This window comes from Mytilus edulis, chromosome 5 (genome assembly GCF_963676685.1).
Source record: "Mytilus edulis chromosome 5, xbMytEdul2.2, whole genome shotgun sequence".
Taxonomy (NCBI): Eukaryota; Metazoa; Mollusca; class Bivalvia; order Mytilida; family Mytilidae; genus Mytilus; species Mytilus edulis.
In genome coordinates, this window is record NC_092348.1 from 71,895,212 (window position 1) to 71,912,286 (window position 17,075).

Below are 17,075 nucleotides of genomic sequence, written 5' to 3' on the forward strand. Positions count from 1 at the left end.
ATATAAAGACAAGGGTTAATAGCTGTGTCATAAGAATTTCAACTTGTAGCTCATTTGTCGTCCTGAATATGCATGGCATTTTTGGCTACTTGATTTACCATTGTTTAAACAAGGCAAAGTCAGTGACTTGCTATTGGAAAACCAAACAGGCCTTTGAAACTGCGATGCTTAATGTTCTAAGATCTGACGATTCTATGACAGTGTCGTGGGAACTAAAACATGGAATATGGGAAAACATTTTTTTTTCTGTCAACATGCATGTTCTTTCCGAATTCAATATTAAAACTAATCCATATCTTAATTTAAGAACAAAACCAATTTCAAAATATAAATTGCCAAAATGTGTGGATGACGCTTTAATAATTTGCATCCATGTCTACTCCTTCTAAAATTGTTATAACTGTGTTTTAATACTAACATCAAAGTTTTAAAAGTACTTAGAAAAAGTCAAAATTTCGAGATTTCAACAGTCGAAATTTTGAGATCAAAGTCGAAATTTCGATTTAAAAAAAAAAAGTCGAAATTTTGAGTTTACAAAAAGTCGAAATTTTGAGTTTAAAATAAGTTGAAATTTTGAGTTTAAAATAAGTCGAAATTTCGAGTTTAAAATAAGTCGAAGTTTCGAGTTTAAAAAGTCGAAATTTTGAGTTTAAAAATAAGTTGAAATTTCGAGTTTAAAATAAGTTGAAATTTCGAGTTTAAAATAAGTCGAAATTTCGAGTTTTAAAAAAGTCGAAATTTTGAGTTTAAAAATAAGTTGAAATTTCGAGTTTAAAATAAGTCGAAATTTCGAGTTTAAAATAAGTCGAAATTTTGAGTTTTAAAAAAGTCGAAATTTTGAGTTTAAAAATAAGTCGAAATTTCGAGTTTTAAAAAAGTCGAAATTTCGAGTTTAAAATGGAAATTTTAACTTTTTATAAGTCGAAATTTCGAGTTTCAAAAAAGTCAAATTTTCGACTTTTCAATAAGTCGAAATTTCAAGACTTTTGAAAGTCAAAAATTCAAGTTTAAGTCAAAATTTCAAGTTAAAGTCAAAATTTCGAGATTTTGAAAAGTCAAAATTTCGACTTTGAAAAAAAAGTTCACTGCCAATTTTATTTTTTCTATGTCCCTAATACGCTTCCGTACATAGGTACAAGTCATTGTGGTTGCGTTTTTATTTATTTTGTCTTAATATTAATTATACCATATGGATTTTTGGCTCATTTCATTTTTGAAGGCCGTGCATAGGCCTACAGTTGCTTGCTAATATATACGTCGCGTTAGCCTCTCATTTACACTCGTATCATATTTCTTAATTTTTTCCTGAACTTTTACTTTATTCGCCCTAGTAGCAGGAAGTTTTTTCTTTCTAATTTTACGTTGTATATTGAATGATTCATAAGTGATATCCATAAGGGTTGAATTTATATGAACAAAGGAAGGGAGACGTGTTTTTAACTTGATGGTCTACACCTCATTTCAACAACGGTTCTCTTTTTTTTTAATGATACCAATTCAAATTGCATTTTCCCCCATGTAAATGCAAGTCCTTAACTAAACATATTGAAAGTGTTCCCTTATTCAATTACTAGTTCGAGAGTTTGTTTCGCTGTATGGGATGTATAAGTACGCAGCTACGTCCGATCAGAATTAGCTCTCTGCACGTGAAGAAACTGAACCTTACAGCTACCCTTTGATGGGTCTGCACATGCAAGTGACTGATTGATGGCAAAATGTGTGTTCTTATTCAATGTACCCTCATTTTCAAGTTGCAGTCCAAACTTTTGCGACCTGTAATCCGGACAGACTCTATTACAGAGCCTACCTATTTGTGTTGTATTTATAATTAATTTGTTCTCGTCCTGGACATTCATTAAATATTATCCATTGGACAGTAAGCAACCAACCATCAATCAATCATTTACTAGTTAAAAAAGAAATTGGTGCCTTTTTTGGTGGTGAAAATGCGATCCTTATGTGATGTGGTTGCCTAAAGCATTTGTTATAAAACCTTACATAGACTTTAATATATGTTAGTATTCAGAGTGTCCCATTCAACATGAGCAATATCGAAGATCTAGATTAGATTTATTCGTCGCCATTTTATTGCTGAGATATAACGCTTTTCCATCGCACTATCTAAGGCAGTAATTGCAAACCAAGCCGACTTTGTGTTCCAGATGTCTAACTTAAGAATACTGACATATACTGGTTAGTGGAATTCTTTAACAGAAACGATAATTCAGATAAATGAATTTTAATGTAAAAATTGCACTGAACAAAGAAACGAAAAGCCGTACTTGTATATAACAAATGAATATACACATTTAATTCCTGCTAATAATACTATAATGTCGAGGGGCAAAAATATACTATTCTGACTAATTAATTTCTTTAAAAAAACAAGGAAAATCTCAATATTTGATTTGATTTCAAAAACCATTACAGGTCATTATATATATTTTCAAGTGTATAGAGTTCAAAAATGTGATATAAGACTTAAATTTAGTGTGCATTCCATACACATTTTTTGGCATCACTTATTTAACCATTCCTCCTTATGTAACTTAGCCTAGGTAAATAAACTTGAACAATGTTATTTCAATGCAATTAAATACTAGTAAATAGTTTTGCTGATAAAGTGTTCTTCAAAAAAAAGGAACAATGGCATAATATGGGAGTGATGCATTATTTTCGTCAGCTGATAAATTTTACTTTTTTTGCAAGATATGTGTAATTACTATTATATCAATGTTATAAGAAATATTATGTTGGACATTTAGACCAATTTGCCATGTACTCTTTTTACTTTATCTAACGAGTACGCTGAATAAAACTTCAAAATATTCTTAAATTATGCATGCCCTTGATTTTCCAAAACTGCATATGTAATGTTTTCTATAGAGTTTAGCCATGGTAGTTGTCATTTCGAATTCAAATGCTCCATCAAAACATTTAAACCAGAGTCTTTTCAAAATAATGTGTATAGCACCAACAAAGATTTAGGTAATTCGTGTTAAAAAGTTTTTTGAGTTTGATTAACATTGGTCATACCAGAATTTCTATGTCTCCGTTTTCAAGAACAATAAGCACTTGGGAATTTAAATTACAAATATCTAACGGCTTTCGATCCTCAATGTCCTGTGCCACAATAGTCTTCTTTTCTGGGGAATTACTATTTATGCTGCATATTTTCTTAGCATCCTTGCAACATATATAAATATGTCCATTTTCCAAAATTGTCAAATTGTTCATTGTATAATCACATGTTGCAACCCACTTCACCTGACCATTTTGTTCAAAACAAACGAGTCTGTTACCCTTGTCAATGACAGTTATTTCGGCATTTCCGCTACAACAAAGCATGTCGGGAATTTCAAAGTTTTCGTTTATCGTGTTGAGTACAACTCCATCCTCATCTATAATATCTACACAGCGCTGTGACCACGACGATACAGCCATAGAATGTGCACCAACTTGACAAATTCCGAAGTATTTCTTGTATGATTTTATAAATTTGCGCACTGAAAGTTCATTCGAGTCTGTAGTAACGAATTCAAGAATATCCTTATCTGGTTTGGTGATCACAATCTCGTTGCTTGGTTTGAGCAAAGCCATTGAGTAGGGTATGTCTACTAGATTCAGTTTTGTAATATAATCCCCTGTGCTACTTAATCTTTTCAGACTAGCGTTTTCTTTGTCGAGTACACATATACTAGAATCCGGTAGAGTAAGTATTTTAATTAACCAACATCTTTCTTCCTGAGGTAATTTTCCAGAAAATTTTAATTTCGTCGTCAGCTTTCCACCCGTTTGTCCCATTGCTTGACCACTTTCTCTGCGATTTAAAATGCCTTTTAAAGAAGAAGGGAGTTTCGTCTGGTCGGGATGTAGTTTGAAGTCGTCCAAAATAGAACTTGAAGACGGTACGTCAACAAAGCCGACTACAGAAAAATTATTCAAAAATCTTTGCAACTCTTTATTTACCGTGAAACAAACCTTACTATTTGAAACGGTAGATGAAAGTCGGTTTAAAATGTCATTATTTTCCTCGACTTGCTTCGTTAACAATGATAGCTCGCTTAGAACTGCTTTCTTGTCGGCAGATCCACATAAATTTTCGACTTTGTTCTCAGTTTCTAGGAGGCTACCTGCAAGAGAGTAAAAATCTCTCCGCTCTTCAATATGTTCCCTATTTAATTTCTCAATTTCCCTTTTTTGTATAGCTAACTGCTGCGCACATCTTTCGTGAAATTTTTCTAGAATGTTCTCTAAGTTGTCCACATCTATTAAGGCTTTAGTTCGTTGTCTGTGGAATTCTTCGTCTACTTGTCCACAGCTTCGCACCTTTAACGCCTGAAAGAAAATTAATTTGTGTAAATAATTTTTTTAACATTGTCGGATTATAAAAAAGGCAAAAATGTAAAGACCAAATGCACAGATCATATATAATACTGTAAGATTGTCATACAAATCAATATAAATTAAATATGCTTAAACTAAATCATAAATCATTATTTTGAAATACAATGTAGGGCATGTGATTGAATATTCACTATAAATGAAGCTGAAACTGTATATCAGAAGGAAAAAAAAGAAAGAAGAAGACGTCGCGTCAAAACAATTAGTAAATGCGTAGAAAAAGATATATAGTTTCTTACTTTACTTTAATTCCATTGTTTATGTAATAAAAACAATAACTCGAAGATCGAAAAATATTCAACTCGTGACCGAACCTACATGCATAACCCCTGTATCGAACCACGCCCCTTTATCTTTCCCAACAATCCAACTCTGTGCATCAGACATTGTCAGTACAGTGGTCAAAGACCCCTGTATCTAACCACGCCCCTTCATCTTTCCCCAACAGACACACCCTGTGCATGAGACATTGTCACTACAGTGGTTAAAGCTCAGTAAAAGCACGTTTTAGTAGATTGCATTTTTATATAATTACATTAAATGTATGTTTCACTATAATACGTTATTCTGATTGGCTAACTGTACATCACGTGTTATTCCTTAAGCAGTTGTATCCCACAATAAAACTTTTCATTCATGATGACACGAGGTCCCACAATAAAGTGCACAGGTCAATGAAATAAAAACTTGATAAAAGGCGTGTTTTCATGATCCTATAGGTAAAAATGTAATTATAAGTATTGAATGCTTTTTTTGTAACTTTATAGGGTTGTAAAAGCGTTGACCGGGCGCACATTTTTAGTATAAAGCGCTTCCGCGCTTCATACAAAATGTACTTCGGTCAACGCTTTTACACCGCTTCATACAAAATGTATTTCGGTCAACGCTTTTACACCCCAATAAATTTACAAAAAAGAGCATTCAATTCTTAAAAACATGTCAATTATGAGCGTCTTACAGGTATACGGGAATTTTTTTCTGAGACAAGTGCCTGTGGCGTCTTACCTGATAAGTAACAGATGTATGTAATAATTTATTATCTTTTATCAAATAAACTACCGTGGATTTATATCAAACATTACTTATATCAAACATTTCTATTTTTATGTTTTATCGACTGTAAGGTTGTAAATTATAGTGCAATCCTGCTGTTGCTGTCAGACCATTGTCAGGAGTTACAGTACGATCTATGCCAACTTTATCAGTCGGTCGTGTTCTTTAGCTTAAAAATGAAACTGTCTGCATACAAGTTATGTGATTGTATCAAATGTTGTTTGAAAAAAAAGTTATCACAGATACCAGCCTTATAATTTATACGCAAGACGCGCTTTCCGTCTACAAAAAACTTATGAGTTACGCTCGAATAAAAAAATGTTAATATGCCAAATTAAAAACGAAGTTGAAGAGTATTGGGGATAAACGATTGCGAAAGGGTTTGCCTAATACAGCTAACTAAAGATAATCTATTCCTTAGGGTAACCAGCTTAAATAGGCATATTAAAAAATAAAACATGATCGAAAGTCAAAATCCCACATATTGGTATACATACAATGGCGTATCAAGACATTTTTATAAGGAGGGTACAAGGCTCAGGCACCCTGTCCCTTCCCGCCTATATCCGCCTGTGACATATATTCGATAAGACAAGGACACATCTAACTGTAAGCTTCACAAGAAAAATAACGGGAATATAATTCATGCAAAATTGAAAGCTTGAGTTACAAGCTCGAAAATCGTCCTTGTCAACACATTTCAGTAATGTCTATTCTTACTTTTCTCTGAATCGTGATGTAAATTAACCGTGACAACTTTGTTAAACTTTTAATTCAGTTTCTTAGAAAGAGTTAAAGGAATTTGTAATTAATATAAGATGGTATAGATGGGGTTTTCTCTGAATCGTGATGTAAAGTTATACCGTGACAACTTTGTTAAACTCTTAATTCAGTTTCTTAGAAATAGTTAAAGGAATTTGTAATTAATATAAGATGGTATAGATGGGGTTTTCTCTGAATCGTGATGTAAAGTTATACCGTGACAACTTTGTTAAACTCTTAATTCAGTTTCTTAGAAAGAGTTAAAGGAATTTGTAATTAATATAAGATGGTATAGATGGGGTTTTCTCTGAATCGTGATGTAAAGTTATACCGTGACAACTTTGTTAAACTCTTAATTCAGTTTTTTAGAAATAGTTAAAGGAATTTAAAGGAATTTGTAATTAATATAAGATGGTATAGATGGGGTTTTCTCTGAATCGTGATGTAAAGTTATACCGTGACAACTTTGTTAAACTCTTATTTCAGTTTCTTAGAAAGAGTTAAAGGAATTTGTAATTAATATAAGATGGTATAGATGGGGTTTTCCTAATAGAAATAATGAGAAAAAAGCAAAAAGTATAAAGAATTGTAAAAATGGTTAGAAAAATTACGTGAATACCAAATATTTGGTGCTGACATTGAAAGGATAGAGAATAATAGGTAAAAATGTAATACTTAGAAAAAATGTCTAAAAATTACAGAAATGGCCCTCATTTAAGTTTTAAATTAGAAGTTAAAAAATTAGAAGTTATGCACATAAGATGAAATTCAATATTAAAGATTTTGTCTGTGAAGCCAAAAAAAGATACCACATCAATCTATAGGTGAAGAATTGTGACGTAAAATCACAATCTTTGTTTTTATAATAGTTTCCTTATAGGGCGCTTTAGAAGTAATTAAGTGATACACGGAAACCCACATATATCAGGAAAATTGTAAATTGTAAATTAAGCCTTTCACAAATAAACATGATAAAAGGTAGGGATTTTGGGGAGAAAAACTGAAAAAAAAAATAATATGTTTTAAAAAAGAAAGAAAATGGTTGATTTTTCTTAAAATACAAGGGTCAATAGTACAAAAAATGGGCCAAGAAATATAGAATAGAGAAAAATGGACTCAGAAAAGAATGAAATATCAATACTGCCTTACCGTGGTGTAAAATTGTAAAGAATAGAAATAATTGGCAGTTTAAATATTAAGAAAAGAGGAACATTTATTGGCGGATTCACTGATCATGACATTACCTAAATAATAAAAGAAAGCAGAAATTATCCAGACCCTCTTATATATATATATGTATAGACTAAATATAACTTATCGGAAGTACAATACAATTTATTTTCAATTATATTTTAATGTTTTTGTAAATATTTAATATATATATAGGTCACGCTGCGCAAAACAGAAATAATCTTCAGATCAATGAAGGACTAGTTATAACCTAAAGAAAAAGAAGAAGTTTCATTACACTATTATGATCTATTATAGAACTACGAGTAGAACTAACTTACTTGTAGCCGTTTCTTTTTAAAAATATGATAAAACTATTATCTTTGATGAAATTCCTTACCTGCTCGTATAGTTTCGTTTGTAGGTCTTCCACTCTAGGTTTAATTGTTTTGTATGCTTCCTCGAAACTCAAAATTTCACATTTCCGTGAATTATGATCAATCTCTGCACATTTGCAACATATCAACGATAGGTGGTGTAAACAAAAAACGTCGAGATTATTTTTAAGATGAACTTTGCACTTGTTTGTATACGAACTTTGTTTTTCTAATGAGCTTTGTTGAGAAGTAAGTTGTCGTTCGTGGATTGATAGCGTACCCAGTAAATCTTGTATCAAGTTGTCCAGAGGAAAATATGTCGCCCAACTATTTACATCGATATTTCGTCTTGGTTGAGAGATTTCAGTTCTACACAATGGACAATTAAAAAAATTAAAATCAGATCTTTGACGCAGAGAATTGTCTATATGTTTCTGTATGCAGTCGGTACAGAATGTATGGTCGCAGGGTAGTTTGCGCGGTTCATTGAACTTCATAAAACAAATAGGACAGCTGAGATAGTCATCAAAAATATTCTGAACTAACCTTGCCGCCATGACGGTTTACTAGTTGATATTTGATTTCTAATGTTTAAATGAACACAAAAATAGTATTATACACGCTTAAATGGTAACTAAATAAATTTAAATGTCAACTTTATATGCGTATTTGAAAATCGATATACCTGTTGGTTAAATATTTATACGATTTTGATGTCTCACAGTCAGTATATCAACCTAGTGTTAGAGTCACATGTATCACTTAACTGCTACTTAATATTGCCAACTTTTTTTCTGTAACTTAAAATTGTACCAGAGCTGCTCAGTGAAAGTGCTTTTAAATTGCAGTACAATTATTTCTTTCAAATCTTTCTATTTGCCGTAAAAGGTTTTAATTATGCATCGTGTTGTATGTTTACATACATTTTTTACATTACCTGTACTTGTTAGTTTCATTGTTGCGTGGAATCTGCTATGAGTTCAGTCACCGCTATTAGAGTGTTAAACAGTATAGATAGACTTCTTAATAAAGATTAAATTTATACTGCATCTGGTACATTTTTATGTCAATAATTGATTCGATAATCACTTGACTATTTTTTAAGAACTTCAGATTAATTGCTGATTGTGTAACGATATTTCTTCTTGTAAATGTATTTATAATCATTTGCTTTCCAAACTGATGACTATTAACGTTCATGGTATTGTAAAAGCCGTTTTCTTGAGGCTTTTAGTAAATGATAACTAAACTTCTGAATAGGGTTCTGTAACTTTTATTTCAGACTAACGAAGTTCAATAATGGTAATGTAAATAAAGCCCTGTAAAATATAAATGTACTTATAAATTACAGAAAGATAAATCTGTTTACTAAGTAATCTATACTATTAAACGAGAAGACCTCATTTTTGGTGTCGCTTCTCTTCATTCCACAATAAATTAATCAACACGACTCTGTGTCCTATATGTACAGTGCATAGTCGCATTTGTCATCCATTCATATGATTATTCAGATTGAGTTATTTTGGGAGAAAAACGAGAAAAAAGGCATCCGGATATTGTCCCGTCATTGGACGAAATTTTAAGTCAGATTATACTTCCGGTTTGCGTTTTTCTGTATACTTTGAACAAACAAATAGTACGAATAAAGTGTATTTTAATTCTGTTCAGAGTTTATTAAATGGAGAGGGTCTGTATACTATGTCAATTTACCACCATGGATCGATTACTAAACTAAGAATTGAAAGTAAATACACTTTAGGCTACCATTTGATTTTTATGGGAGGGCTAGGATGAAATTTGAAAAAAAATAGGCAGGACAGGAGTTTTGAGTAAAAAAAAAAAAGGCAGGATGAGACACTTTGCAAAAAAAAAAGGCAGGATGACAATTTAGGTAAAAAAAAGTTAGGATAAACTAAAAAAAAAAAGGCAGGACCGAATAGAATGAAAAATAAAAAGGCAGGACAGAGATTACAACTAAAAATTAATGCAGGACAAAATTTTTCATCCTAGCCCCCCCCCCCTAAAAATCAAATGGTAGCTCCCTTATTTATATAGTAATATACAGATAAGCGCTAAAATTATTCATGTGAACTTTTGATACCTTTTCTGAAATTCTCCATTCATTAAATATTTTACAAAATTCATTGATAACAAAAAAAAAGATGTGGTATGATTGCCATGTTGAGACAACTCTCCACAAGAGACCAAAATGACACAGAAATTTACGACTATAGGTCACCGTACGGCCTTCAACAACGAGCAAAGCCCATACCGCATACTCAGCTTTAAAAGGCCCCGAAATGACGATGTAAAAAAATTCAAACGAAAAACCTAGCGGCCTTATTTATGTACAAAAAAGGAACGAAAAACAAATATGTAACACACAAACAAACGAAAACCACTGAACTACAGGCTCCTTACTTAAATGTTCATAACATACTAAATGTATGTTCATATTGAAATTTTGGAAATGAAGGAGGAGGTATAAAACTTCTAACAACACTTTACATACTTTTAACTCCGCTCTGAATTCCCGCGATTTCGCGGGTGTGTTCTAGTAATAATTAAAACTAATGTTCGTTATTCATTATCATGCAAACTTATTTAGCTGCATACATATGTATCTGATCACAAAAATATATAATGTGGATACCATAGCAATTACTTGTCTCAATTACAATTATACCATTTCGACTTTAAGTTATTGTATTACATGTTCTCATATGCTGTCTCATACCAAAGTCTATTGAATAATACTTGTGTTGATAATCTAAACTACACAAAACGTAAGCTGCATGCTTGTTAAATCAAAAAGCAACTAATCACAAAAAGTAACAATAAAAGCAAAGCAAATATTAAAAACTAAAGCTAAGCGAAACAAGAATACAGATACACTTAGCTTACCTCACATATCGTGCAAGTGGCACATTTCCATATAAACCATATTACTCACTACATCTTTAATACAGTAAGGTTTAAATATACCTGTATAACAAAAATGATTATTATAAATCTTTGTCAAGCAATGTTTATTGTTTATAGTAAAATCAATATCAACCTAGATATCTATTTTTAGTTCTTATATCGATTTACTTTAATTCGATTAACCTTTAAACATTACAACATTCTTTCGGTCCACTCGACACTCGCATTCATTCAATTTATATGTAAACTTTATCTTCAAATCATTATACCAGATTTAATAGGTTATTGAAGTATTATTTTATATGATCGTAAAATTCAACTCTTCTTATGTTTTAATACACATTTACGATCTACTTTGTTATGAAGTTTAACTCTCGTTCTCGACATTCACTCTAACATGCATACGTGTAAAATATGAACTATAGGACAGTTATTGCAAAGTTAATAAAGCAAGATATAGGACTGACCTTATTTATGAAACTCCAAATCACAGAATTGTTATAGATTAATTTATAAAGTTGTTAATTTGCAGGCCGGTAAATATAGGTGTTGACCACAAGATGTCTTCCCATAAGATATAGAACAAAAGAATTAAACCGCCAAAAGTACTGACCAATAGTAGAATTGTCCGAAAGCGGTCAAATCAACCGTGAAAGTAAAGTAATAACTACAGTGAAATCAGACTTAAACAAACCATAAGAATAGAATTAGTCCGTCAATAGTCCATGTCAATAAGTTAAAATAGAATAACACATAATATGAATCCTTAATTACAGAATGTAATTAATAAGCTAACAATATAACTTTATTCAAATATGTACTAATATCAATTACTAAGAATATAAAAATATACAAAATACATAAAATAACAGACTATCACATACTCCCCCCAGCCGTGAAATGACGTCCCGTCATTTCCTGTCTGTGGTTGCTGTTGTAATGACGTCAATAATAGCCTGTGCTGCTTCTGCCTGTTTTCCATGAAATAGATGAGTGTCCGCTAAAGATGTAAGGCATTGAACCCTCTGAAACCAATCTGTAGTGGTGGTATGACTTGCACTCTTCGAAAGCTCGTATTTCCCTGACGTCATCCACGCAGGTGCTTTCCTTGCTCTGGTCGACCGACGAATACTAACAGGTGACGACGATGACGAACTGTCAGAACTATCCTCCTGATTGTCACTTCTCACCTCTGGTGAAGGCCTTCTGTCGCCGATATCCGAATCTGTCCCATTGGTGTCATGAGAGTGGGCGTCCCCTTCAGATTCAGATTCATCTTCTATTTCCACGTCGCTTGTTGGATTCACCACTGGCTGAATGATATCTGAAGTGACGGTTGAATCACTGTCATGCTCAACAAATGGTTCCAACAATACATCTATAATATCCTCATCAGATGACTCCGGATAATCAATGGTCGGTTTCCTTAATACTCTAGGTGCTGGTTTCGGTGGTTCTTTCTTAGATGGTTTTCTGAGTTTTGGTACTGGTCTAGTTGGTTCTACCAGATGACCCACTGGCAACAGCAAGTTTCTGTGGAGGTTCCTTTTACGTCCTTCTCCACTCTCCTTCCTCACTGTGAAGACTGGTATCTCCAGATTCGGTTGTTCCAGTACAACGTAAGGGTCTTGTTCCCACTTGTCTGACAGCTTGTGTTTGCCTTCAAATGCCACTATTTTCACCAAGACTAAATCTCCTATCTTGATTGTACCTCCCTTTACTTTGGTGTCATAGTTCTTCTTCTGTCTCAGTTGTGCTTTCTTAGATGTTTCCGTAGCCAAGTTATGAGCAACTTCCAACCGTTCTCTAAGGTCCTTGATGTAATTGGATCCTGTATCTTTTCGTATGCCAAATGCTACATCCACTGGAAGTCTAGGATCTCTTCCAAACATGAGGTAGTATGGTGCGAATCCTGTAGACTCATGCTTAGTACAATTGTAGGCATGGACAAGTGGTCCTACATAGGCTTTCCAGTTCCTCTTCTTGTCTGGTTGGAGTGTTCCTAGCATGTTAAGTAGTGTTCGGTTGAACCTTTCGCACATTCCGTTGCCCATCGGATGATAACTGGTGGTACGTGACTTGGTCATTCCTGTTAGACTGCATAACTCCTTTATGATCTTTGATTCGAAGTTAGCCCCTTGGTCAGAGTGTATACGGTCGGGTGTTCCATAATGTACTATGAAGTGCTGATAAAAGGCTTCAGCTGTTGTTTTTGCCGTTTGGTTCTTAGTGGGAATGGCTTGAGTGAATCTGGTAAAGTGATCTGTTATGACCAGGATGTGTTGTTGACCTCCTTTAGATGGTTCTAACGTAAGGTAGTCCATACAAACTAGCTGTAGTGGTGTTGTTGTCTCAATACTTACTAGCGGAGCTCTCTGGTTTGGAAGTGTCTTTCTCCTAATGCACCTTCCACAATGCGCTATCCACTCTGTAACATCCTTGGCTATACCAGGCCAGTAAAATCTGTCTCTCACTAATGACAAAGTACGGTCTTTGCCAGGGTGTCCCATGTCGTTGTGTAATGCCTGGAGTGTTGTAGTAATATGAGCTGCTGGAAGTACTAGCTGTTGTTTAACTTCATCGTTGATAGTAACTTCACGATATAATACTCCATCTATGATCTTCAGATGATGGTACTGCCTCTTGAATATGGCGTCTCCTTTCTCTGGTTTCTGGTCTTTCTGTATCATATCAATCCAGTGACTAACAACTGTGTCTTGTCTTTGAGCTCTCTTCCAGTCTATGATATCTGATGTTGATGTTCCATTCAGATCTATGTCATCTTGTAGTATATCTGGATTGACTGCTAAACACTCGGCATAAGGTACTGATGTTACGGAATTACAGATGGTTCTGATAGTGTCGGTGTTGATCTCTATCATATCCCTGGGAAGTCTGCTTAAGGAATCAGCATCAGAGTTGTTTCTCCCTGGACGGTACTTGATATCAAAGTTGTAAGTTGCAAGATCAGCCAACCATCTGTGTCCTGTGGCATCCAGTTTGGCAGTAGTGAGGACATACGTCAAAGGATTGTTGTCGGTCATCACTGTAAAATGTGCCGGTCCATACAAGTAATCCTTGAACTTGTCTGTTATCGCCCACTTTAACGCAAGGAACTCCATCTTGTGAGCCGGATAATTCCTCTCTGCTTTCGTTAGTCCTCTACTAGCATAACAGATGACGTGTTTTTCTCCATGTTGTTCCTGGTAAAGTACAGCACCAAGTCCAAATCCAGACGCATCGGTGTGAAGTACATACTGTAAGCTGTTATCAGGATAACTCAGTATCGGAGCTGACGTAAGGAGTTCTTTCAGTTTACTGAAGGCCTGGTCCTGTTGTTCTCCCCAATGCCATTCCTTCTGTGGTTGTTTCTTCTTCTTCTGTCCTTTCCTACCCGATGGAATTGGCATCAACTCTGTCAATGGTCTGCTGATCTTGCTGAAGTTCTTTATGAAACGTCTGTAGTACCCAGCCAATCCCAAGAAACGCCGAACATCTTCAGGTGATGTTGGTGTAGGCCAAGCCATGACTTTCTCGGTCTTTTCTGGATCTACTTCCACTCCATCTGCTGAAACAATATGTCCCAGGAACTTTACCTTTCGTTGAAAGAACGAACATTTCTTGGGTGCCAACTTCAGGTTCGCCTTTCTGATGCGGTCCATTACCAGTTGTAAGTTGTTAAGATGTTCCTCATAAGTCTTTCCAAAGATAATCACATCATCAATGAACACGCAGCATATTCTTAGATGGTAATCAGCTAGACAGTCTTCCATGAGTCTTTGGCTAAGTTGCAAGGATGGAGCATAGCTGATGTAGTATGGTATGGTATTTCCTTGTCAACATATCCAGACAATGTGATGGTCGTGTTCGGTGGTACAATGATCTTTTTAACTTCAGCATTCTTTATAAGACCTAATATGTTGTTGTTTCTCTTTAGTTCATGTTCTTGTAGTAATATACATCTAAATGTGAGATACCAGGGTGTAGTCAGCTTACTAGTCTGTAAAAATCTTTCTCCAAAGTCCTTCTTGAGAGATTCCATGAAGTATGACAGAGTGTTAGTTCCTAGTAGTAATGGTACTTGCTGATTATATCGACTGTCTGGTGTAACTAACAGGATAGATGAATGTGTCTGTTTATAACCTGGTATTCGTAGATCTGCTTCTATGTAGCCTAAGTATGGTAGTTTCTGGCCATCAGCACATTCAATGTCTAGTAGTGTTGTTATGTTGTTCAATGGTATTGTTAAATGTTCCCTGTAAAAAGATTCGCTTATAGTTGAGACGGTGGAACCAGTATCAAGAAGTGCAGGTGTTTCTAATCCCTCAATACTAACTTTAGTTTCTGTTGGTTTGCCAAATAATCCTGGTGGTAATTTAACATGACTTGTTTTGGGAACACTACTTCTGCATAAGCCTATGGACGCTCCCCCTACATAGGCTTCTTGCCGTTTAAATCCTGCCTGCTGTGATCCATTCTTACACCACAACCTCTTTTATAGTGTCCAGTTTGTCCACATCTCCAACATTGTGGTTCATCATGTGTCTGTTGTTGTCCTCTACCTCTGCCTCTACCTCTCTGTTGTTGCCATCTGGGTTGCTGATGTTGTTGCCATGTAGATTGTTGTTGCCAAGGAGGTTGTTGTTGTTGTTGCCATGTAGATTGTTGTTGCCAAGGAGGTTGTTGTTGTTGTTGCCATGGAGGTTGTTGTTGCTGTGTAGGTTCTTGTTTTTCCAGTTTCTTTTCATAACGGTCCATTCTAGTTGTCATCTGCTGGATCATTCCTTTGATATCCTCAGCATCTGATTGTTCAATTGCTGCTTTACTGGTTTGTGGCTTGGAAGACTTGGTTAATACCTCTCTGTGCATGTGATCATTCTCAATTTGACGAAGTGCAACTCTCAGTGAATCAAATTCCTTGATGTTATCATACTTGTGTCCTGAGATGTCCTTGAGTGATGTTCTCAAACCAGTCCACAACATGGAGTGAAGCATACCATCCACATCTTGTCTTCCCACAATACCTCTCTCTACTGCCTGTCCCATGAGTGATTCTGGACGGCAACTCCAGCTGGTAACAGTCTCATCTTCTTTTTGGCGTGATCCATAAAACTCTGCTAAAAGTTCCTCCTTCTTGTCAACATTCCCATAAATAGAGTCTAGCTTATGAATGACTTCTTCAACTGATGCATCTTAATCCAGTCGCATAGCTGAATATCCAGCTTCCCCTCGGAGTGATCTCCGAACAGCATTCAAGATGGCTTCCTTCTCATATGACTGCTTCATCAATAACTTTACTTCCTGCTTCCATAACTCATAGGTGGTGTCTCCTGACTTCGGTTCATTTCCAGAAAAATTGGAAATCCTTGGTGGGTGTGTCATGACTACTTTGCTAGATTTCTCCCTTGGTGGTGGCTTAGGTGGAGGTGGTAATACAATGTCTGGATTGACATGTTCTAACTTGATGGCCCCAGTAGATTTCAGGTAGTCTATCATCCATTTTGTTAGGTCCTCAGGTGTATCAGCCTTTGGTTTGGTTCCTGTTTTGGCAAATGCTTCCATGATATCCTTAAGTGCAGGTGGTGGACTTTCAACTAATGGTGTAGTAGGTTGATCAGTAGTGCCATTCTCCTCAGTTCCATTGGTAGCCATATCAGTGTGTCGAAATAAACTATATGTATATATGAACAATTTCTCAAATGTACCTACCAAATAATATAAATAATCTGCTTCTACCTAAAACAATGTGGAATAGATATGTGAATCTTTTACGTTCACTATCTAAAACTATGGAACAACAATACTTACTCTGTACTAAATATCAAATCAAATTGTCAATGTAAGTCTAAGTCTCAAGTGTCAACTTAAATCAGAATCAAAATCCTAAGAACTATCCTATCTAGAAAAATATAACCTAGAGAATCAAGAAAAGAAAGAAAAAAAATATGGGAAAGCTGAAATGGATGTATGTGTATTACATGCAATAGGTAAGGTTTAGGAATAGGGATAGGCGGTGCAGTTGTTAAAGTACTACCTGTTATAAAGGAACATGCAACTTAACTCTCAAACAAGTTTAACTACTATGCGTACAAATTTTAACTTTTTATATTAAATGACTATTTAAATGTTTAACTTGTATAATAACTTTATCTGATATTTATAAATTAAATTGAAAATTGAATTTTTAAATTTTTAAACTAAACTGAAAATTAAATTTTAAATTAAATCTGAAATTTTAAATGCACCAACAAATATTTTTACAATCAACACAACACAATGTACAACATATAACACTAATACATGTAAACAACTATATACTATATAAGACTATGCACACACAATCAACATATAACACAAATGACAATGATAATAAACAAAGTCGCA

At 34.4% G+C, this 17,075-nt stretch overlaps 1 protein-coding gene across 1 annotated transcript; it reads right to left on the bottom strand.

The window, feature by feature from the left end:
- Positions 1-2,223: 2,223 nt before the first annotated feature.
- Positions 2,224-8,401, bottom strand: LOC139524385 (tripartite motif containing 13-like). The gene is made up of 2 exons (XM_071319154.1): positions 7,790-8,401; positions 2,224-4,338 (listed from the first exon to the last, which is right to left on the bottom strand). Exons 1-2 carry the CDS (start codon positions 8,321-8,323, stop codon positions 3,031-3,033), a joined length of 1,842 nt encoding a protein of 613 aa, XP_071175255.1. The 5' UTR covers positions 8,324-8,401; the 3' UTR covers positions 2,224-3,030.
- Positions 8,402-17,075: the final 8,674 nt, after the last annotated feature.

Coding starts and splice junctions, on each gene's coding strand:
- LOC139524385 (XM_071319154.1), bottom strand. CDS start 8,323: ATGGCGGCAAGGTTAGTTCAGAATATTTTTGATGACTATCTCAGCTGT. Junction 4,339..7,789: donor AAACGAAACTATACGAGCAG/GTAAGGAATTTC, acceptor ATTTTCTTTCAG/GCGTTAAAGGTGCGAAGCTG.